Source organism: Salmo salar, chromosome ssa03, assembly GCF_905237065.1.
Source record: "Salmo salar chromosome ssa03, Ssal_v3.1, whole genome shotgun sequence".
In the NCBI taxonomy this organism is placed as follows: domain Eukaryota; kingdom Metazoa; phylum Chordata; class Actinopteri; order Salmoniformes; family Salmonidae; genus Salmo; species Salmo salar.
In genome coordinates, this window is record NC_059444.1 from 9,706,531 (window position 1) to 9,731,555 (window position 25,025).

General features: G+C 41.4%; 3 protein-coding genes across 3 annotated transcripts in view; 2 read left to right on the forward strand and 1 right to left on the reverse strand.

The window, feature by feature from the left end:
* LOC106598107 (probable G-protein coupled receptor 158) overlaps positions 1–10,929 on the forward strand; it is a 114,925-nt gene extending 103,996 nt beyond the window's left edge. Inside the window, exons 9-11 of the mRNA XM_014189180.2 lie at positions 5,341–5,446; positions 5,753–5,899; positions 7,141–10,929. Coding sequence (XP_014044655.1) covers positions 5,341–5,446; positions 5,753–5,899; positions 7,141–8,946 — 2,059 coding nt within the window. The 3' untranslated portion in view covers positions 8,947–10,929. The remainder of the gene's footprint in view (positions 1–5,340; positions 5,447–5,752; positions 5,900–7,140) is intronic.
* Positions 1,619–4,602, reverse strand: LOC106598110 (C-type mannose receptor 2). The gene is made up of 2 exons (XM_014189182.2): positions 3,286–4,602; positions 1,619–2,981 (listed from the first exon to the last, which is right to left on the reverse strand). The coding sequence occupies exons 1-2, from the start codon at positions 4,517–4,519 to the stop codon at positions 2,605–2,607; spliced, it is 1,611 nt and encodes a 536-aa protein (XP_014044657.1). The 5' UTR covers positions 4,520–4,602; the 3' UTR covers positions 1,619–2,604.
* Positions 10,930–14,839: 3,910 nt separating the features above from the next.
* anxa13l (annexin A13, like) lies at positions 14,840–24,776 on the forward strand. Its single transcript, XM_014189186.2, has 11 exons — positions 14,840–14,999; positions 15,826–15,901; positions 16,454–16,548; positions 17,080–17,250; positions 17,852–17,885; positions 19,786–19,865; positions 20,329–20,397; positions 20,709–20,810; positions 21,207–21,282; positions 22,317–22,429; positions 23,321–24,776. Exons 1-11 carry the CDS (start codon positions 14,985–14,987, stop codon positions 23,438–23,440), a joined length of 951 nt encoding a protein of 316 aa, XP_014044661.1. The 5' UTR covers positions 14,840–14,984; the 3' UTR covers positions 23,441–24,776.
* The last annotated feature ends 249 nt before the right edge of the window (positions 24,777–25,025 follow it).

The window sequence follows — 25,025 nt, forward strand, 5'->3', positions numbered from 1 at the left end:
GAGAGAGAGAGAGAGAGAGAGAGAGAGAGAGAGAGAGAATACTGTATATGCCCTTACAACTTTTTGCCCTTATAGTTTATATCCATAATCAAGAAGAGATATAGGCAGGAGAATAACAGGAGCAGAGTAGAGCGCTCCTTCCCATCAAACAAATGAATAGTGTCAGCAGGACAACTCGGATAAGCCCCTTGAAAGGAGGTGGATAGTATTATGCCTGCACCAGGCAGACGGTGCAAAAAATCTTCCAAGGCTTAAAATAAACTCCTTATACCCTGTATGCAACTGTCTCTCTACTGTTATCTGCTGGAAGCGCTGACACTGGCTTGATGAGCCTCCTTCTCATTTGACAACTAGGAAAACTACAAGTGTGTGTGTGTGTGTGTGTGTGTGTGTGTGTGTGTGTGTGTGTGTGTGTGTGTGTGTGTGTGTGTGTGTGTGTGTGTGTGTGTGTGTGTGTGTGTGTGTGTGTGTGTGTGTGTGTGTACGTACTCCAGGAACTGAGGCTGTAGTATGTACAGTATGACCATAAATAAGTCTAGAGAGTCTATTGCCATGCTTATTTCAGAGAACCACGTCAGAGTCATCAGAGAGCAGCCAGGCTGCTGGAGCCCGGCGATAAGAGCTGGCTGAGTTTGTCTAAGACAGGGAAGGAGAGAGGGAGAGAGTCGTGATGTTTATTTTTCAACCCAGTGCCAAAAACACCCTTTGGGATGACTAATGTGATTAATGAGGTTGAATCTCATTATCGGGGGAGCAGTTGACGAAGGGGTGGTGGGACATCGACCTCCCCGGGACCTTGACCGCCATCCCTCAGCGTCGTGATCCCTATTGAATCAGTCGAGGATATGAAAATTCACCTGCCTCGTTTGAAGTTTGATGATGATTAATATTTCATAGACCACTTTAGTCAGTCACTCCACCCAGCAACTTTAATAGGACTTTGTAACGATAAATGGTTTTTGTTGCGGTGTTTTGTGGTGTTCCTAACGTCTGGTATACTCAGAGCATTTGATATGATCACATTCTTCCATTCTCATTTCGATTCTAGATCCTTTTTTTTATGATTTTTTTTAATTTTATTATTCAGGGGAAACAAAGTGGATACAATATAAGCTAAGCATCATATCTTATAGTTAAGAAGTTTGAAAGATCCTGAAAAGTAATTCTGAAAAGTATTTATTTTTTCCCATGGCTAACTACCAGGAAGTTTGAAAAGACAGGCTGAGTGGGCGGGCAGGTTATATTCATGAGCTCACCTTAACTGACAGCTCTAGTCCTATGTCAAACAACTTGGATATAGTGAGCAGTGTTGCAGTAAAATCATCTCAAGCAAATTTGGTGTTACACAAAGCAACTCAAACAACATTGAAATTGCATCAGTGATATGATCTCCCGTTTAGCATTTCTCTTGTGACACGGTTCACAGCAGCACTGACGGATGTGTTGACTTGACAACTGCGTTGGAGTTTTGAACGACTTTATCAATGTAGAAGCAACAGTCATTTTTCATATTTTGATCTGGTTTCCTTCAAATATCATCCAATTTAATGAAAAACATGACCTTTAAATACATTTTTAACAATCTATGAAATGTTTTTTTTATTACACAGCAACTTGACAAATATATATATATATTATTTATTTTTTACCCCATTGGCGGTGAATCAATAATCAACAAAATAGTAAAACAATCACTTAAACCAAAAATAAAGAGTTCAAAACAGAATCAAAATATGACATTGAAACAATCATCAAACATCACATACTCACCCACACCAATACTATTGACACTAAAAGGACAGTAAAAAAGAACAACATCAACAATGATCATCCAGGTCTATATGTGATTAAAAGACTAATAAAAACGTTTCGACAAATATGTGAAAAGGATGTGAATAAACAACCTCAAAAGATAAAACAGTATAACAAGATTTTTTTTTTTTTTTAACCTTAAACATAATCTATAAAAATCGAATCATTTATTAAGTCACACACACAATAAAATATAATGTCAGTTACGATCGTGAAAATGTATTGTTAAAACAAGAGGCTGCCCAGAACTTTAATTTAAAGACCCTTTGCTCCCTTCGGTCTCAACGTAGACTTTGATCTGAAGTCATTCTTGTGATTATTGTGATTTTGCTATTCATTGTAAATGTTTGTAGGCTTATATAGCCAAATTGTATCTATGATCGTATATCCATTTAGTTTTTTTTATATGTTCTATTTATATCTGTAAATCAACCAATGATATCAAGCCACACCTGGACATTATTACAGAGACAACTAGTGACTCGCATTTTGTCATTATACCCTGATGAAGACAGCTTGTCTGTCCAAACGTTGGTCGTTAAATTATTACATCTGAGCTGAGTGTGATGCTTTTCTTTTTCAAAAGCTACAACAGCAACATGCTTCTAGAAAGTTCTATGAATGAAAAGATATAGATTTGAAGACTGAGGGATGGTTTCCCAGATACAGATTAAGCCTAGACCTGGACTAAAAAGCATTCTAAATGGAGATTCTTCTCTGCTTTTTTAGTCCAGGACTAGGCCAAATCCATGTCTGGGAATGGCACCATGCTAGAGCTGGGTCCAGATTCTACTACCTTTTGTTAGAGGTGCTGCAGATGAAGTCGAGCTCCTCTGTGTCAGGCAGACTGACCCACTGGTGACGTCCATCTTTCTCTACCGCCCCGGTTCTCCTCACTCCGGTTTGCCCACAGTCCTCCATGACGGTCCCGTTTCCCGGAGCCCAGTTGTGGTAGCAGGTGGACTCTCCACTGACCCAGAACCAGAGGTTCAAAGTGCAGGTGAAGCGCATGCCCAGCCACGCATGAGGAGTGGAGGCTCTCTTGGCCTGGGCCTCCACCCATCTCTGGACCTCGTCAGAGTGGACAGAGACCAGGTCGTTGTGGTGCTCTCTGCAGTAGGCCAGGGCGTCTTTCCACGTCTTCTTCTGACGAATCAAGATCACCTTATCTGAGAAAAAAAAAACGAGTTTGGGATATTATAACACAGCCTTTTTCAAACCTCTCCTCGGGGACCCCAGCCATACCATGCATTTGATCTAGATCGAGCACACCTTTCAACTAATCATCAAGCCCTTGAATCAGGTGAATCAGGTGAGCTAGGTAAGAGCTATAACAAAATAGTTGAAATGTCTAGGGGTTGCAGAGGAGAGGTGTGAAAAAGCTTGTTATAACACACATTCAGAGGTGTAGCTGTAGTTTACTATAACTCAGCGACATTAGAGATGCCATAAACAGAGGAGGGGGTCACTCACTGTAGTAGCAGAAGAAAGGTAGTTGTTCATCACACTTCTGACAACCCCAACGCCCTGAATAGTTCATAAATGTCACAGCGCAGGTCTGATTCCCTCTTGTGTTATCGTGTTGTGTCTCATGCCAATTTCTGAATGAGCAGTTACTCTGGTCCGACCACTTCCAGGAGCCTCTGAACAGGCCAATCCACACACTATGACCACTAGCCAGTCTAAATATCTCCTCGTTCTCAGTCTGGTTCCTCACACTGGCCAGGTCTGTGTGATTCTCCCTACAGTACATCTGAGCATCTCTCCAAGTCATCTGCGTATTATTAATAAAATTGAATTTCGTACCAGAACTGTTCAGTCTGTCATAGCAGATAAATGCATGTGAATTGTTGCAATTAGATGTATTCCATTTGCCACCGTTGCTCATCATCACACAGTCCTCGTTCCCTCCCCTGTTATTTGGTTCGTCTTGTTGCCAGTTGAAATATCCCTCACTGCAATCATTGTCTGACCACTGCCACTCTCCCTTCCAGTCTCCCTTCTTTAACCCTATCCAGGCTGCTCCAGTATAACCACTGTGTACAGCTTTCATCTGTCTGTCCAAGTCCTCCACGTTGTCTATGGTGGCCAGGTCCGTGTAATTCTGTCTGCAGTAACTCTGTGCTTCAGTCCAGGTCTTATTTTGGTTCACAAAGTGATACTCGTCATGAGAGAGGCGTGTTGCAGATGAACAGTGTCCCGCTAGAATGCCATATACCTCCACCTCACACAGAGTGAGAATTTTGTTATTGCCATGGATGATCACACTGACATAGTGTCCCTCCATCTCATTACACTGGAAGGTCTGGTCCTGTACTGTTGTCATGTTGGAGATGACTGCACATATGGGGTTGTTGTTGCCGTTGTTCTCCAGTGAATTACCAATACGAATCTCTGCACCATTGAGCCTATCAGGATTGCTGTTTCTGTTGGTGATTACAACAGTAGTCACGTTGTACACATCCAGCAGGTTCACTCTCCACCAGGGGCAGGCCTCGATCTTTGTGTGGGTGCAGGATCCGTGGTCGGCGTTTGGGTCTTTGTTCCCGTCAATGGCATTAGAAGCTTTCACATGATTATCATCATCATTGTACTGTGATGACTGAGTGGCCACTCCTTGTAACGCAACGTTTACTGTTGAGGTACTGCTCATCTGGGCTAATAACGCAACTCCCATTAAAGAGCAGAGAGATAGACTCCACTGCATGGTTAGTGGTGGAGGCTTAATTCAATCATCTGTCTTCTGTTCGATTTGAAGTTCTCTCTGTGTCTCTCTCACTCGTTCTGTACATCCGTCACCTTTACTTGCCAGTATATCATCCTATGTACACAATGAAACTCTTTCATGATTCATATCCTGGGATGTACAGCCTGCTGTACCTAGCCAGATCTTTATCTATGCTATGCAAAGCAATGTTTTGTAGTTTGACTACATCCTGTTTTTTTTTGGTTTTCCACGCCATTGGTTGCTCCATGCAAATAATGGATATTTTAGTTTTTTTTTGTGGTAACGGGGTGAGAGTGTGCATCCCTCTCCTATTCAAATAGCTTTCTACTCTTCCTCTTTCAAATCATTTAACCAATGACCGATACTCAGTGACCGAAACTCATTGAGTCAGGGAGAAAAACAGAATAGAAAGACACTTTGTAAAGAAAGATAAATCCATAAGCTGAACATTTTTTTTCTTCCAATTTTATGTCTTCGTAGTGAGGGTAGTAGCCCATGCTCTTAGTCCCTGAGCTTCCTGGCTACTCATGTCAAATAGTGAAGATTTTGTGTAGTGGATGTGAAACTCATCTGTAGAATGTTGACTGGATTACATCGGTCACATCACCTAACCTGAGATTCAGAAGCCAACTGTTGCTCCCAGAGTCTCTTTCTCTATTGGCTAAGACAGTTGACTTTGAGTGGCGTCTTGTTGTGCAGAAGGTTGTGAGTTCCAGCCACAGCTCGTGGCATAATATAATGCACTCTGTTACACTTAGATAATAGTGTCCTGAATAAAACCTGTTGGTCTTTATCTGCAGGTTCACTCTGGCTCCTCAGTGGCACCCTGACTGGATGCTCATGTTGGTCTTCACTCACACACACGTCACCGTGACTGTGACTTTGGGGCTGCTGTTTGTACCAAAGGTAACCCTGCTCTCTCTCCTTTCACTTTTCCCTGAATACAGAACCAGTACATTAAACAGCTTCGATAATGGTTATCGTACTGTAATTGAAATGCACCTCTGGGTATTTCTTCTCTTCAGTCCTGTGGAGAACTTTTAAACACTTTCGCTGAGTGGGGAATAAACCGTTCATTTCTAGTCTTAATTAGACGCCTCAAAAGTAGAAAACAATGGGGACATGTTTCACAAAGACACACACACTGTGGAAAAGTGCACCAGAACATTTTAAATAATATCACTCTGTCTGTTTTTTCCCCCCTCTCATTAGTGTCTGTCCACAAGGACCCAGGCGAGTGATGACATTGCCACTGAAACCTATGAAGAGGAGCTGGACATGGGCCGGTCCGGGTCCTACCTCAACAGCAGCATCACCTCAGCCTGGAGCGAACACAGCCTGGACCCCGAGGACATACGGGTGAGCAGGGTCCCTCCCTTTTTTTTCTCTGTTCTGTAAACTTCATTTGTTCTGGTTTTCAAGTTTTCAAGTTTTAATGTCATGGGTGAAAGACTCCCATAGTGAATGGAGAATGGCAAATGGAGAATGGAGAATGGAGAATGGAGAATGGTGAATGGAGAATGGCAAATGGAGAATGGAGAATGGTAAATGGAGAATGGCAAATGGAGAATGGCGAATGGAGAATGGCGAATGGAGAATCCATCGATTTGGATAGCCATGGAGGGTAGCTTGTCCGAGAGCCATGTTTCAGAAAAGCAGAGAATATTGCAGTTTTGAGAGTCCCGCTGGTAGCAAATCCGCGATCGGATGTCATCCATCTTATTATCAAGTGATTGGCCAGTAGAATGGAGGGAAGAGATGGCCTGTTCTCCCTTCCCCTTAATCTCGCTAGTTTCCTCCCTCTCTTGCCTCTGTAACGTCAACGTTTCCTCTTGGGTAGCTCGAAAATTGGGTCAGAATTACAGAAAGATTCCAGAGCAGATGAGTCGAAGATGAAGCCTGAATTGAGGTAAGTAACTGCCGATCTGATGTTAAAAAGTTATTGTCGGTTTTAAGAAATGATAGCGGATACTTTTAGAGAAAATAAAGTAAAAATAAACAACAAAATAATCACAAAATAGCAAAGTTTGGTCGGAGCTTGCAAACGGCGCAATCCAGTATGGCACCAAGATTTTCACATCTTACAATGTAGAGACTGTTTAGATTAAGCACCCATTTGCTGTTTTGTTTTGGAACATTCGGGATTGTAATAATTAGTGATTCAAATGTAATTTGTATAACGCTTTTCATTACAAAGAAATATGCAGCTGCCTAGATTTGATAAAATGGCGATGGTGTCCTGTTTGGTTTTGATGTATACTTGAGTATCAGCAAAGCAGTGAAAGTTGATGATGTAATGTCTGAGTAGTTAGGTGAGTGGGAGCGTGTAGATTAAAACAGGATTGGCCCCAACACTTAACCCTGTGGGATGTCGCTACCTTGTGGCAACATTCCAGTCTGTCAAGGAAATGGACCATGGTTAGTTTGGTTTGTGTCTGTGATGTGTCTGTGATGGTTTGTGTCTGTGATGTCAGTTTATGTCTCTAGAGCAACAACAAAACATTTGCATTGAACAAGCAATATGTTTTCTCATCCACTTCCTTCTCTCTCTCTCTCTCTCTCTCTCTCTCCCAACCCATCCCTCTGTGTCATCATTGTAGGACGAGCTCAAGAAGCTTTACGCCCAACTGGAAGTCTACAAGCGCAAGAAGATGCTGGCCAACAACCCACACCTGCAGAAGAAGCGCAGCTCCAAGAAGGGCCTGGGCCGCTCTCTCATGAAGCGCCTCACTGAGATCCCGGAGACCTTGCACCGACATGGCAGCTATGGCAGCCGTGAGGAACGTGACAGTAGTGAGCACGGGAGCAACCGCAGCACCCTTCGACGGAATCCCTTCGACTCGTCCCATTCAGGTCACAAGTCCAGGGAAGACTCTTTGAAGAGCAAAGTTCTGGGTCTGAATAAGTCACACAGCTACGACCACGTTTGTGACCAAGCTGAGAAAACTGCCGGCGGAGAGGGCTCGGGTGTGGACAAAATGGCCACCGGCGATGGTTCCTTGCTGGGATCTCTCATTAGGAGGCAGGTTAAGAAGTCACCGGAGCCTGCCTCAAAGCAGGAACCGGCTGAGTCAGTGCCCTTGGTCTGCAAGTCAGCCAGCGCGCACAACTTCACAGTGGACAAAAAGCCCATTCAGCTGAGGACATCCATCATGCAGAAGTCACTGAGTGTCATCACCAGTGCCAAAGACAAGATGCCCGGGCTCACCAGCAAGACCCATAGCACAGAGGATGCCAGCAAGAAAGGACTCAAGGGTCGCGATGGGAGGATGCTGTCTGAGGTGGACGAGATGGAGTGTTATCCTAAGATGATCATCAGCCAGTCGGTAGAGTACTCCAGGACACCCATGGCTAAGATGGGCATCATGAAGCAGCAGGTGAGTGGCAGCCAGCCGTCCATCAATACAGAGCCGGGGAGAAACCTGTATGACCTCTCCGAGGTGTGCTCTTGGGATGTGGAGGACCCCCCAACCCCGTCAGAAGGAAGGTCCCAGAAGCATGTGTCCATTGCTCTGGGAGAGACCACCACGGTCCACAGGGGTGATGGTGGTGGTGGCACGGGTAGCACCAAGGGCAGTCGCTCCCAACAGAAGCAGCAGAGAGCCGCGGGGCAATTGCCTGCAGGCCGACAGCGCTCCAAAGAGAAGGGGGGTGAACGAGACGAGGCCAGAGAAACAAGGAAGCCCAGGTCTCCCAGATCTCCGCTCCTGCTCAAACCGGAGGTGTGCCCCTGGGCCTTTGAGGTGCAGCCGGTGTTGGGAGGCGATTCAGACTCCATCTCCCCAGAGAGGATCAGACGTAAGAGGAGCGTCACACCCACTGATGGGAAGCCCAAGATCCTCCACTCAGACTACTCCAAATCCACAGGGAGTCTGCTGCAGCCGCCCACCCAGATGGTGGACATCTGTCCCTGGGACTACAATGAAGCCCCAGCCCCGCCTTCCCCCAGCCAGGAGAAGACCTGCTCCAGTCCCACGGCTCACTCCAAGCGGAAACGAAAAGGTTCGTGCTCCTCCAAAGAAAGGGGAGAGAGGGGTGAGAGAGAGAAAGGAGGGAGGGACAAGGAGGAAGAGAAGCAGCACAGGTCAAAGAGCAAGGAGAGCTCCTCCAGCAGGCCCTCGGAAAGACCACGTGTCAGCCAATCATCAGAGGGTGGTCCGGTCACCGTGCCAACATCCGGGAGACGGAGGAGCTCGACGAGAGACCCGGAGGCGTCGGAGAACAAGAGGGTGGAGGCGTGCCCGTGGGAGGTAGAGGACGCGCATGCCAGCGTAGCACAGACAAAGCCTTCTCCAGCGAAAGAAAACTCTTTGAGTTCTAATTACAAACAACCCGTAAGCACTGCTAAAAGGGTTGACGTTTGCCCCTGGGATTTTGAAGACAATGGGTCAGAGAAAAGTGCATGATAATCAGAATGATAGACTATGTGTTTTGTATTCACGGCACAAAAGCCTTGCAAACTGGGTTATAAAGATAAGGGTGGGAAAAACAGTTGCACTGTGGTTATGTCAAAATAATTTTGTGAAGTAAAACATGACACTACGGTCTGTTAAAGCATTCCAAACAAAGTATTTGTTCAATTACAAAGTCCTGTTGTTAGTTGTGCCATTATGCAGCTTAAAGTCACTTTATCCGCAATGTTGAGAAATGTTTAGTCGGCACTATTTGCTTGTACATTTGCTCAGTTTTCAGTTTTGCACGTTTTGTCACACTCTTTAATACATTAAACACATCCTTACTACCTGTGAGGGAATTTACACTGAATTAATTACAGATAACAATCTGATTAAGACAGGTTTGTACAAGAACGTGAGACTGATTTAACCAGTCCATTTTTGTAAACAACTAATTGATGATATTGTCACATGTTCCATTATACTAGACTGGAGTTCTCTTTTGTCTGTATCCTGCACCTGGGTCATTCCATTATGCTAGACTGGAGTTCTCTTTCATCTGTATCCTGCACCTGGGTCATTCTTGTCAAGTAGTGGGCCAAGTATGAATTCAGCATGTTGGTCATTGGGAAGTGTATAATGTAACTTCCATATGAAGCACAGTGCACAGATAATTATACTGTTCATTCTGGGGCCTTATAGATTATACTAAGGATGTGAATTTGAAGTGTTGAGTAGGAGAAATAGCTACATAGGTGCACCATACATAGTTACCACTTGCATAGCAACATGAGGATGCACCCCCTTAAGGAAGAGTATCTCACCTGTATTTGGTCTCCTTTCAGTCAAACATGCTTTGTGTTCATACAAAAAACAAACTGAAGTTTATCTTTGATGCATATGTTTTGTAAAACTGCTGTAGAATGTGGCAGAGCCTTCCAGAAATTGCTTTGTGTCAATTCATCAACTTACATCCAAAATGCTACAGCATTTAGTAATGGACATTTTTTGCAACAGAAATGTACGTTTCTTATTGGACAAGTTCAACTTTGTCCCTCCCCTGTTTCAGTCTGTTTTCCTCCAGTTGGCTTCCTAGTGAGTAAGACCCAGCTAATCCGTAACACAATTCTTCTCAGTGGTGGAAAAAGTACACAATTGTCATAGTTGAGTAAAAGTAAAGATACCTTATTGGAAAATTACTCAAGTAAAAGTGAAAGTCACCCAGTAAAACAGTACTTGAGTAAAAGTCTAAAAGTATTTGGTTTTAAATATACTTAAGTATCAAAAGTAAAAAGTATAAATCATTTCAAATTGCTTATATTAAACAAGCCAAACGGCACAATATCTTGTTTTAATTTTTTTACGGAAAGCCAGGGGAACACTCAGACATCATTTACAAATGAAGCATTTGTGTTTAGTGAGTCTACCAGATCAGAGGAAGTAGGGATGACCAGGGATGTTTTCTTGATAAGTGTGTGATTGGACTGTTTTCCTGTCCTGCTAAGTATTCAAATGTAACAAGTATTTTTGGGGTTTCTGGATAAATGTATGGAGTAAAAAAGTAAATTATTGTCTTTAGGAATATAGTGAAGTAAAAGTACAAATTGTCAAAAGTATAAATAGTAAAATATAGATATCCCCAAAAAAACACGACTTAAGTAGTACTTTATAAAGTAGTTGTACTTAAGTACTTTACACCATTGATTCTGCTGTATCCAGTAACGCTATAGTAAGGATACAGTAATGCTACAGTGACTTCTGCATGACAGTAAACATATTGGCCCAACGTCTCACTGCTCTTAGCAAACTCTGTTCTGTTATAACCTGTTTGTTGAGTGAACTTGTACCACTGTCGTCTTCTTACTATAATGCTTGGTAACACGCTGTTGCATCCACATAGGAATATTTATATTGTACATTTATATTGTGTTCTGTTGTAGTCGCATGTACATAACTCCCCCCTAAACCTGCAATAAATATTTCTATGAAACTCAATATCTTTTTCTGTTGTTATTTGATGGGTAGTGTCAAACAGTGCTGACCAACCCTGTTCTGGGAGAGAAAACCGACTATTTCATAACACAGAACAACACTACCCCCTGGTGGTGATGAGCATACATAACCAAACTGTTGACAATAACAATGTACACTGAGAGTACAAAACTTTAGGAACACCTGCTCTTTTCACCTGATGAAAAGCTATGATACCTTAGTGATGTCACTTCAATCAGTGTAGATGAAGGTGAGGAGACAATTGTTTTTTTTAATTGATTTTTAAGCCTTGAGACAATTGAGACATGGATTGTGGATGTGTGCCATTCAGAGGGTGAATGGGCAAGACAAAAGGTTTTAAGTGCCTTTGAACAGGGTATGGTAGTAGGTGCCAGGCGCACCAGTTTGTGTCAAGAACTGCAACGCTGCTGGCTTTTTCACGGTCAACAATTTCCCGTCTGTATCAGTAATGGTCCACCACATAAATGATATCCAGCCAACTTGACAAAACTGTGGGAAGTATTGGAGTCAACATGGGCCAGCATCCCTGTGGAACGCTTTTGACACCTTGGAGTCCATACCCCAACGATTTGAGGCTGTTCTGAGGACAAAAGAGGGTGCATACCAATAATTAGGAATGCATTCTTAAGGTTTTGTACACTCAGTGTATATTTTCTGCAGGGCCTGTATTTCAAACCCAAATAATGTCAAAGTCTCTGAAAGTGATTGTGTTGTTGTTTGAAGTTAGTTTGAGATGATTTGGGACATGGAATCTAAAGGATGGTACTTTGGAGAACATTGACTTTTGGTTAGAAAATATTTGTGTTATTGACAATGACAAAGTAAACAAGACTACAGGGTGGATAGCAATCTCTCCTTGTCCATAGACTGCTATCAATAAGGAAACAAATGTGTTCATTTGTAATTTGGCTGAATGAGCCCCATTTAAGGGGCTCACACATGCTCATGACAAGTCTTATAATGGTACTTTCTCACAATCCATAAATTATTGTACAGATTAGAATTTTATTAGGTGTCTAATATCAGACTAATGAAGTCCCAACATAATAAATTATACTTGAGCCTAACAGATGGCTAACTTGTAAAAACCCTTACATTTTTAGACATTTAATCCAGCGCATTGAATTATTAAATATTGAATATACTATTGAATATACTGAACATATATTGAATATGTGTTGATATTATAATATAATAGAAAATACTGTATATCAGAGAATGACAAGCATCTGGTCAGTACTGGGTTAAAGTTGAATACAGAGAGGGACTGTGGGCTGTAGTGCAGGGTCAAAGCTGAATACAGAGAGGGACTGTGGGCTGTAGTGCAGGGTCAAAGCTGAATACAGAGAGGGACTGTGGGCTGTAGTTACTTTGTGTTCTGACAATAAACAACAGAGGCTTTGTCTTTTCTACTTGTGTGTAAATGATGGTGGTTATGCTTATTTGTTTATTAGGAGTTAGTCCATTTTATTACATAATCTACACCGTAACAGAATTTTTTTATTTATAGAGTAATTTGGGGTATTATCAACAGTAAAATACTTTGAAACGTTTTACTCCAGCATGCTGTAAATTATGGTGCATTGTGGGAAAAGGTTGTGGGCCGGGAAAGACTTACTGTATTTTGAATGGTGCTGTAATTCAACCACACCTAATACAGTACCATACCATATCTTTGGAGAGCCTTTTGATCAAGGTATTTTGAAGCGTGCTTTGTAAGAAGCTATATTTGTTGCATCCGTGAGTGAGAATGCTGTACCAATTTATCTTTTATGTGATTATAGTGCCACATCAATGGAACATTTATAGGGGACAGATTGAAGTGGCAGCCAGTCTTGAACCTTAAATGGTTGAGTATTTTGCCATATCTTTTTGGTCTGTTTTGCCCTGTAGTTGCTGCCAGTTTGGAAGCCTTTGTTAAGGCCTTTAAAAGTGCCTCCAAATATTAATTCATATGCTGTAAACACTCTACTTAGCAACCAACCTGCTTGCACCACTCCCTTGTCAATACAGTATAATACTGTGAAATACAAACCCCTCTCATCAATGAATTTCATTCATTCATTCTGATTACGGTAGCGTTTACTTTTTTACAGTATAATACAGTCAATTTTAGAGTATTGTAGTGTGTGTCATTATACAGTACTTGCTTTGCTACCGTATTTATATTACAGTAGGTGTACTGTAATATGAAATACTGAATTTGACTGCCTGAAAACTACTGTAAACTCCTGTCAAATTCATACACGGTAACCCTTTATTTTAAATTTTACATCTTACATTTTATCTCCAGAATAGAATTGAATGTATTGTAAACCGATTACTGATAAGTTTTTGTAATAAAAATCTTACATTTTATCTCCAGAACAGAATTACATGTATTGTATAATGATTACTGATAAGGTTTTGTCTCACCTTGACCGATGTTAATTATTTGTTATATTATGCATGATTTCAATGTATACTGAACAAAAATATGAATGCAACATTCAACAATTTCAAATTGTTTACTGTTACAATTAAAATAAGGTTATCAGTCAATTGAAATAAATGAATTAGGCCCTAATCTATGGACTGTGCAGGGGTGCAGCCATGTGTGGGCCTGGGAGGGCATTGGCCCACCCACTGGGGAGCCAGGCCCAGACAATCAGAATTCGTGTTTCCCCACAAAAGGGCTTTACTACCCCCTCCCCCCCTCAGATGATCCCGCAGGTGAAGAAGCTGGATGTGGATGTCCCGGGCTGGTGTGGTTATACATGGTCTGTGGTTGTGAGACTGGTTGGAGACGTACTGACAAATTCTCTTAAATTAACATTTAATTATTGGGAAACAGCTCTAGTGGACATTCCTAAAGTCAGCATGCCAATTGCACGCTCCCTCAAAACTTGAGACATCTACAGCATTGTGTTGTTTGACAAAACTGCACATTTTAAAATGGCCTTTTATTGTCCTCAGCACAAGGTGCACCTGTGTAATGATCATGCTGTTTAATCAGCTTGTTGATATCAACTTGATATGCCACACCTGTCAAGTGGATGGATTATCTTGGCAAAGGAGAAATGCTCACTAACAGGGATATAAATAAATCTGTGCGCAACATTTGAGAGAAATAAGCTTTTATTGTGCATATGGAACATTTCTGTGATTATTTCAGCTCATGAAACATTCCAAATAATGCCATAGTCTGAAAATAGATTATATAGATTCTAGTCTGTCTGAAGTAACCTGAAAGCACATTAAAAAATGTAATTTAAATCCAATTCGGCTGTGATTATTTTTGATTTGACAAGTTTAAGGACCAGACATTGAAATGGGTTTAGAATATTTATTTGAAGAAATGTAATGGATGTCAGAAAGATTCAGGAAGGGAATGAGAATTGGGCCAGATGAAGCCAAAATCCTTGGAGGAACCTAAGAGATACTAGACAGAAGAGGTCATGCAAAACTTGATCATGCTAGTAACACACAGTGACATGCATTACAGAACACAGAGGAGGAACGTTAGTTTGACCAGGTAGAAAGTAGGGTGGCAGTGGTGATTAAAGAGAGTGAGGACAGGTGTGGAGGCTGATTAGCAATGTGTTGCAGCAATGCTAGTTGAGTTAGTAGGGAACAGCGTTCAAGGCAACTACTGTAGTGAAGTGTTGCGTTCAAGTTTTGTCCTATCTCCTGAATTTTTGTTCATTCTTAACACCATTTATGGTTTAGTTGATTTCAATTCAATATAAAAGTAGTAGCCTATACTTCTTATGTTATACAGTATCAAAACAGTTTAAATCAATGGTTTTAATTCACTAAATCACAGTACACAAACCGAAATGATTCAAGTTAAGTAGCTAGATAGGATGATCACTAAACGCTTTCACCAGTGTCGTAATTAGCCTAGTAAATTGATAAAGGCGGGTGACGTCAGCTATGCTGGCAGGGCTGGTCCTTCGTGTGCAGAAAAGACCTCTTCAAGAGTGAACAGTGAGTAGGACATTGACTGACCCGACACTGTACATCATCCTCGCTGGATTGAAAACAAGAGTTGCAACATGGGCAACGTCCAAGTGAGTGTCAAGTTTTGGACAATTTTCTTTTTAAGTGCGTTATCAGCTTTTGTTGACTTTCTAAGCCTAGTAGCCTATTTGATGCTACTGTACAGTGTAGCCGGAAAGTGAACGAATGAGTAGGCTGCAACGCTCATTTTAAATGCGTCTAGGTACCACTCGACTGAGTCAATGATCTACATGTCAAAGATCTAGTAATTTATATTATGTTAGAATGTAAGAAGAATTAAGCTAAATGGCCCATCCTATTGGTTATCAAGTCACTTTAAAGCTTTAAAATGTGCGTTCTTAGAAAATGTATCCAAATGGGTAGTCTTCATATATGATTTGTGTATGAGTGGAGCATAATTTATCCATAAAGAGCCTACTGTTCATCATAGCCTGTTATAAATGTAGGCTATGCAGCAGGACCATTCATATGTCAACCGACTGTATATCAAATGAGTGTTAGGAGCGTGGCAGCTTGAGTAGGCTGCTTGTCTCTGGAATTTCTCAGAAATGCTCTACACTAAATGATCAATAAGGTTGCATTGTCTTTGCGAGGAAGGGAGGCTGACGCCTAAGTAGCTTTGTAGCAATACGCAATTGCCCCATGACTCAGCGCACAGAGACTGCACCCTTTGCTAGACTAGGAAAGGAGGGGAATCTGGCCTACTGTATTCAACCATGAAGGAAAAGTATTTCTAACCGAAAATTCTTTCATTTTTAGGATGCATTATGTGGCATAGACCTATGATTATTTGAGACATATGATATCATGGGAAAGCATATTTTTGTATGTTATATTAGTGTCATTGGTGTCCTGATTCTGAATGTTTTCTCATAGCCAACTATTACCCCCTATGAGGAGTTCGATGTCGTGGCTGATATCAAGGCCATTCGCAAATCCTGCAAAGGTTTGGGTAAGTGTATGGACTCGTGTACTTCCGTTCAATCACAATATTCCATTCAAGCATTAATCTAGGCCAAAGGCTATAGGATTCTCAAATCTGAGCCTTGAGGTCCACAGTACGGTAGTTTTTCTTGTCTCCCTAATTAATTGATTAATCAATGTCAGTGATTGGCCAGAGCGAAGTTCTAGGGTAGGTCTGAATCAGTTCCTGATTAGAAGGGGCAGAATGTAAACCAGCATTACTGAGGATTAGTACAGGAACTTGTCAATATTTTCCATAGTCCCTTGCATAGGGTCATGTATGTGTTTACTTGCACATCACAGATAGATGCATGACATCATCCATCTGATCAGAAATAAAGTGACCCGATCACTATGTATCCACCAATATGAGTCAATTATGCAGCGACGTAAGGATCAACGGATTATACAATGATAGTAGGACAATATACATCTTATTTATTGACACTGCATAAATGGATAGTTTTGAGCATCCACGGATCAACTGTTTGCAACTTTTTATTTGTTTTTTTTTAAGTGTCTTTCTGATTCCTCTCCACAGGGACGGATGAGGAGGCCATCATTGAGATCCTGGCCAATCGTTCATCAGCACAGCGCTTGGAAATCAAGCACGCGTATTTCGAGAAGTATGACGACGTGAGTCGTTTCTCATCCGTAGACTCATGCAGTCAACACATTTAAGAAATGTTTATGTGAAATGCAGAGTCCAACTGTTTTCTTTGACTTTCGCATACTTCGTTTGAGTTGTAGGGGAGAAATACTTTTTGGAGCACAAGATGATGTCCCAAACGATGAGTTAGTGCGGTGAATGAGAGATGGAAATACTAACATGTAAAACATTTTTTAATGAATGTTGATGCCACTGTACAGAATTTCGCCTCCTAGATTTCTTTATTCCACTTTGCTTGCCTCCTTGAAATGGGAACATTTTGTATAGGAATCGAGGTAAGAACTTTCTAGTTTAAAGGAGAGTGGAATTCCACTGTCCTTTCATACATGTATACTTGATCTAGACAGTACAGAAGTAGAGGGAGGATGCAGTGATTGACCCCTGGTCTTTGGTGGGGAGGCAGACGTGACAGCAGCAGGTGTGTTAACACTATACCACAGGGTTTGCACGAGGAAAGACTTTTGAGATCGTCTGTTCTATGTATTGTCCATACTAAGGAGTTGGAGGAGGTGTTGAAGAAGGAGCTGACTGGTAGTTTTGAGATGGCCATCGTGGCCATGCTAGATCCGCCACACATCTACTCTGCCAAGGAGCTGAGGAAGGCCATGAAAGGGGCGGGCACCGACGAGGCAGTTCTGGTGGAGATCCTGTGCACCAGCACCAATCAGGTATGTTGTTACTGGACCATTAAGCCAATTGGGTCTCCTTTAAAAAATATGTAAATAATTTCACCTTTATTTAACCAGGTAGGCTAGTTGAACAAGTTCTCATTTACAACTGCGACCTGGCCAAGATAAAGCAAAGCGGTTCGACACATACAACAACAGAGTTACACATGGAATAAACATACAGTAGAAAAATCTATACACTGCATATGCAAATGAGGTAGGATAAGAGGGGTAAGGCAATAAATAGGCCATGGTGGCGAAGTAATTACAATATAGTAGTTTAGCACTGGACTGGTAGGATGTGCAGTAGATTAATTATTCTTGAATAAAGGCTTATCGGGTATGGGTTTATTGGCCCAACTTGCATTGATTTGGACTGTCATGGTCAAATCTGCACTCTGCAGGAATGTACACACACGATAATGACAAACAATGCTGTTCAGCAGATCATTTTACCTGTCCCAATGCTGTTCAACAGATCATTACCTGTCCAACTGAATTTTTTTAGACGGAGCATATTATTATTATGTATATTTAGTGAATGAAAACAGAAATGCTAAAGCAGAATGTCTCTTGTTATTCCCTGACTCTCTCCCAACAGGAGATCCTGACTTGCCAGGAGGCGTATGCCCAGGGTAAGTATTTTTAGCCAGGACTTCATAGCACATTTTATGGTCCAGAATATGGTCCGTCAACCCACACACTACCAGTGTTCTTGTATTTATGTGTGAGTCACTAAGATGAATCGCAGTGGAATCGGTCATGTTTTCCTCTCTCGTTTGCTGGTGGAGATTTGGACATGACATTCTAAATTCATTTTAGAGTAATTTTACAGCTTTAGGGAAATCTCCAAACTGTCGCTGAAACGTGACACTGTTTACCCCCTTAAACAATATGCTGACCCAATGTCTATGCCAGGGGAATTATTGATGCATTCCATGCTGTTGTGATATTGAATTCACATTCTTCTGAAATTGCTGGCCTTTCATAGTATTGCTTTTTGACATTCCATTATTTGGGTTTGTGAACTTTTGTCTTATGTTGCTACTTTGTTTTCCTAACACATCTGAAATTGTGTTTTTCTTTATTTTTACTTTTTCTACATTGTAGAGTAATAGTGAAGACATCACTATGGAATCATGTAGTAACCAAAAAAGTGTTAAACAAATCCTAATACATTTTAGATTCTTCAAAGTAGCCACCCTTTGCCTTTGACAGTTTTGCACACTCTTGGCATTCTCTCAACGACCTTCACCTGGAATGATTTTCCAACAGTCTTGAATGAGTTCCCACATATGCTGAGCACTTGTTGGCTGCTTTTCCTTCACTCTGCTGTCCTACTCATCCCAAACCATCTCAATTGGGTTGATGTCTGACTGTGGAGGCCAGGTCATCTGATGCAGCACTCCATCACTCTCCTTCTTGGTCGGTCAAATATCCCTTACACAGCCTGGAGGTGTGTTGGGTCCTTTTACAAATGATAGTCCCACTAAGCACAAACCAGATGGGCTGGCATATTGCTGTGGTTTCCTTGCTGGTTAAGTGTGCCTTTTGAATTCTAAATAAATCAGACCGTGTCACCAGCAAAGCACCATCACACCACCACCTCCATGCTTCACGGTGGGAACCACACATGCGGAGATCATCCATTCACCTAGGCTGCGTCTTACAAAGACACGGTGGGAAAATCTCAAATTTGGACTCATCAGACCAAAGGACAGATTTCCACTGGTCTAATGTCCATTGCTTGGGCCAAGAAACATGAGCAAGTCTCTTCTTATTGGTGTCCTTTAGTAGTGGTTTCTTTGCAGCAATTTGACCATGAAGGCCTGATTCATGCAGTCTCCTCTGAACTGTTGATGTGTCTTCAACTCTGAAACATTTATTTGGCCTGCAATTTCTGAGGCTAGTAACTCTAAAAAAAATGTATCCTCTGCAGCAGAGGTAACTCTGGGTTTTCCTTTCCTGTGGCGGTCCACATGAGAGCCAGTTTCATAGCGCATGATGGTTTTTGCAACTGCACTTGAAGAAAGTTTAAAAAAATTCAGTATTGACTGACCTTCATGTCTTAAAGTAATGGCGTGTAGTTTCTCTTTGCTTATTTGTGCTGTTCTTGACATAATATGGACTTGGTCTTTTACCAAATAGGGCTATCTTCTGTATACCATCCCTACCTTGTCACAACACACCGGATTGGCTCAAATGCATTAACAAGGAAAGAAATTCCACAAATTAACTTTTAAACAAGGCATACCTGCTAACTGAAAAGCATTCCAGGTGACTACCTCATGAAGCTGGTTGAGAGAATGCAAGCTGTCAAGGCAAAGGTTGGCTACTTTGAAGAATCTCAAATAAAACAAAATGTTTTTATTACTACATGATTCCTTATGTGTTACTTCATAGTTGATGTATTCACTATTCTACAATGTAAAAATATAGAAAAACCCTTGAATGAGTAGGTGTCAACTTGACTGGTACTGTACATTTGGAATAACCTTTGACCTCTACACTGAGACCCATTTGTTTACCCTCCAGTGAACGAACGTGACCTTATGGCTGACATTGAGGATGACACCAGTGGAGATGTCAAGAACCTCCTGATATCTCTTCTGCAGGTAGACGGGGTGATATTCTATGCTTAAAGTTCCTTGTGTCAAATATACACATTTTTGCACCAATTGATCACGTGACAAGGCGAAACAAGACATCAACTGAAGTTGTTCCCCTTTGGGAAGCCAGTCTGGGCCTTGTGCCCACTCTTTCACCACCCCCTCTCACTTCCCCTGCACTAAAAGGTACATTACATATATCCTATCACAATGACCATGTAAATTGATTTGGATAAGAATGACTGCTAGGTATGAACGTTAATAGAAGTAAATGGGGAAACAGGAAAATGCATTTTGGTTTGGGAAACCTTCCTTGTAATGCCGCTTTCACTCACAACATACCTTTGCTTGATGGGTTGATTCTTCCCAGACCTGCTCTCTTTCACTCTTACCCAGTCTGTCTCCATCTTTTCTTTGTCCCCCTTTGCATCTCTTCTTTACCCCCTTCTCTCTACCTCTACCCTGATAGGCTAACCGGGATGAGGGCTTCGAGGTGGACGAGGGACTGGCCGAGCAGGATGCTACCGCTATGTTTGAGGTGAGCTCTCACTATGTACGGTACCAGGCTCTTGTTTTATGTCTGTTACTATCAACCTCTCATGATGCTCTAGGAATCAGTATGAAGGTAAAGGTAAGACTTCATTCCTGTTGTGCAACAACAAATGGCGGTAGAGGAACGTGAGTAACTAATTTCTTTAGAGTAAATCTGCCGTTGACATCAATGCGTGCGGATCTCGAGCCAGAATTCCTTTTATTTTTTTATAAGCACTGACTGTATGTATCCCTGTGCTTTCTGCTGGTGTGTGTATTCTGGTCTTGATGAAAAGTGTCTTTGTTTGTGGATGTCAGGCAGGAGAGGGTCGTTTTGGAACGGACGAGTCCACCTTCAGTTACATTCTGACACACAGGAACTACCTGCAGCTTCAGGCCACCTTCAAGATCTATGAGCAGGTATGTACAGTACACCTGCTATTTTCCACTGGGGGGGGGGTCATGAACTCTGTCAACACTCTGAATTGACAATAATAGTCAACAGTGTAAGAAAATAACCGTTATTACTAGGTTGGTCCAGTGGCGTAAGACGCTGCCTCATCCCACATACTGCTGCAGATCTGTCCTACTGCTCTTTCCTCGATCTGTCCTATCCAATAAACAAGGAATGCGTGAGGAGTGGGACTGCCCCACTTTTTAAAAAAAATAAAGAAATAAAACCATTTGCCTTTTAAATGGAGCCACTTCTAAGTACTTGGGGAAATTGCCTGGCAGTATCAGTTATGTTTTGTACTCAGTATGAACATGGACTTGTTCTTGATTCTGCGTTCACTGTCTTGTTTGTGTTCTCTTCAGCTCTCTGGGACAGAGATCCTGGATGCCATTGACAACGAAGCCACTGGGACCTTAAAGGAGTGTTACATCACCCTGGGTATGTCATTTTTAGAGGCCATGTTTTACATGGTTGCTAACTACCTGTAAGTTAAATACATTGAACAAAAATATAAACAACATGTAAAGGGTTGGTTTTGTGCGCTGAAATAAAAGATCCCAGAAATGTTCCATAATGCACATCTTATTTCTCTCTATTTGTTTACATCCCTGTCGGTGAGCATTTCTCCTTTGCCAAGATAATCCATCCATTTCTCTACCATAAGCCACCCCCAACATCGTTTGAGAATTTAGCAGTACGTCCAACTGGCCTCACAACTGCAGACCATGTGTAGGGGCTCCAGGTAGCCTAGTGGTTTAAGAGCGTTGGGTCAGTAATGGAAAGGTTACTGGTTTCAGTCTCTGACCTGACTAGGTGAAAAATCAGTTGACATGCCCTTATTGTTCCTTTAAGTTGCTCTGGGTTCTTCACCTATGGGATAGTCTGAGATCTGCCACCCGGACAGCTGATGAAATTGAGTAGTATATCTGTCTATAAATGAAGCCCTTTTTGTGGGGAAAAAACAAAAATCTGATTGGTTGGGTCTTGCTCCCCTGTGGGTGGGCTTAAACCCACACACTGTGCCCCTTCCAGTCATGTGACATCTATAGATTAGGGCCTAATGAATTTATTTAAATTGACTGATTTTCTTATGAACTGTAACTCAGTGTAATTGTTGCATGTTTTTATATTTTTGTTCAATATCGCTAACTAACTTTGCTAACTGAGGGTGAAACCATTCACTGCCATTTAGTTGTGAATGTGACGTAAAGCAAACGAATTCACCAAGTGTCTGAAGGAGTAATCATGACTTCCTCATGAGATGATAGCATAGTGGGTAGACTCCAAAATGAGGAAAGTAAACTTTCATTCATCAAATGTAAACAGAACCGTGGTATTTCCTGTTTTTTGACTGCGTTGACATGACATTGAACCCAATGCTGGAGTTTGACTCGGTGCCCCCTCCACTCGGTGCTTCGTGAGGCACACAGGGAAGTATTCATCTGTCTGCATGCACGTCTCTTTCTCTACAGTGCGGTGTGCCAAAAACCCTCAGCTCTATTTTGCCCGTCGCCTGAATGCTGCAATGAAAGGGGCAGGCACCGACGAAGACACGCTCATCCGCATCATCGTTGGTCGCTCAGAGGTATGACATCAAGGCATGAGACACCAGAATATTACTTTTAAGGGGTTTAGTATCACCGATGTGTTTTCTAAAGCTTTTGTCCTGTTAGGCCTTGCCTTCTCCCCTCCCCCCCTGTTTTCCTAACAGCGTTGTGTAGGGCTTACGATGGAGGGTGGTGCCACAATAATTGTTGCTTGAGCAAATGACATGACCTTGCTCAGGAATCACACTGTTGCTAAAGCAACAATTACTTTGCTTACCGTAATAAGGAAACTGTCACCGTTTTTATAATTTCTTGAGCAACGGAGTGATTCTGTGGACCATGTTTTTTTGTCAAATAATTTGAAACTTTATTAGCTCTATTCATGTGTTGCACGTTTCTTGACAATATTGTTTTGAATGTTTTAGGACTGATGTCCAACTAAGAAAGATTTAGTCTAAAGTGCATTACTGTGGCTTGGAAACATGATGACCTTTTCAAAAGGGGAAAATCTTTATGGTGATGTCGCCAGATTGGCGTTAGATGCAGTATAACTTTAGCTAGCTGAAATGGAGGGGACGGCACTGAAATGTAGCTAGCTAACGTTAGCAATGACTTTTTGTAAATGTAAAAAAAAAAAAAACTTTGCTAGCCATCTCTCCAGTAAATTTGAGGACATTACCTTTTCATTATTTCTTGAGCAATATCATTTAATTTCCAGGCCGCTGTCGTGTTATTTTGATTTGTCTTTCGTTCAGAATGACTGGGCACCAGTGGCCTTTAAGGCACCAGTATGGGTCGTATGTTAATAACAATGGCTGGACTTAGGATCAACCCACGAATACTACTACTTTCCCTAAATAAGAACATATCTAAGTCATATGAGGATAATTATAGAACCAGAAGGTCATGTAAATGTTTGTTTCCAACAGTTTGACCTGGAGACCATTAAGGAGATGTACCTGGAGAAGTATGATGTTCCTCTGAAAGAAGCTCTGAGCTCCGAGTGTGGAGGAGACTTCAAACGTCTCCTACTGGAGATCCTGCACTAAGACCCCTGTTTGTTTTGTTTTTTTGTCTCTTTCTGTTCCTCTTTTTCCTTCTTTGACAGTTAGTCCTAAAACACCTGTCTTCTTACACTTCTACCTCTCTCATCCTCTTCTCTCACCTCTTCCTTCTCTTTGGCTCTGACTGCAACATGGACCAAAAACCAACCACACCATCATGTTACTAACACAGACAAATGTCACTAACTTCTACATCGAGTTATGAACAGAAGACTGCCAGGTAGCCCGGGCTGTATACTGGATAATGAATCAAGTCCTAGACCTGAACTATGGACTTAAAACCAAAAACATTTATATTGATATACTATGTTTATTATCACACATTCCTCAGTTAGGCTCTTCTTACATACAGTAAACGAACCAACTATTTATTATTAGTCATTCTTACTTTCTTTCCCTCTTATTCAAAGCCATGGGAAGTAGGGGTGCTGAAGGTGCTTTAGTGAACTTGCCCTTCAGTACTCCTGTATTAGTTGAGGAAAAATTCTCCCCAGCGTCCTCATCCCCATGCTCTTATTCCTTTGTTTGTGGCTGATAGTTGATGTTGGCTGTAGTATTAGTTCATACCATGTTTACTGTGTCTACCACATAGATGCCTTGACTAGCCTTAAGATATGCCAGTTTATCTTCTTTCTACTGCACCACTCAAGCTCCAAGTAATCTCATTGGAAGCTTTCCGGTACATACAGGATCACGACATGGCACCATTTTGAATCGAGAAGAGATCAAAACATATCTGGTTTAGAATTTCTATCCATCATTTTAGGGTTTTTAACCTGTAGGAAAAGGTTTATAGACCACCTTTTTAGATCAAAGCCTTCTCTTTAGAAATATTTACATTTAGATTGACTTTTTTTTCTAATAAAACTCAATGGAAAACAGCAGTAGTAACCAATCTAATTAGTTGATATAAAGATGTACATTGCAGTGGATGTTAATGCTTTTAGAGAGCAATGGGGCTCTAAAATGAATATATCAATGAAGTAATGCACCATATCATTGATTGTAGTATTTAATCATTTAAAGGAAATATGGTAATTAATCGTAAGGCTTCAAGTACAATCATAAGCATGTAGAATTAAAGGCAACTACTGTATGGTAATGAATAATATTACAGCCTCCTAAAATGGTATATCAAAAATAACACTAACTAGCTTGTGAGTAGGCTTCTGTTGTGTCGGCTATACAGGTGTCAGAACGGTATTGATGGCAACCAGGTCAATGTCAACGACTTGTATTTTGGATGAATGTTATCCTGAACATAGCCAAAGATTTGTGGTTACTGTAAAATATAAATAAAGCATAGCTATATTAAACCGAACAATGCATGTTGCTGTGTTTTCTTTCACTTTTTTTGTCAACCTCCAGATAAAAGTGGAATTGCATTTAATGAGATTGAAATGTGTTCAGTACTACTGATTTCATTTTTTTCGGGGGTCACGTAATGGACTAATAATTACTTTAAACTGTAAAACAGGCTTTTTTTGGGGGGGGGGGGGGGTTCCTATGGGCGTTGCCAAAAGTTAAGTGCAAATGAGGAGTGTTAATATGCAGAGCAGTTATTGCCTTG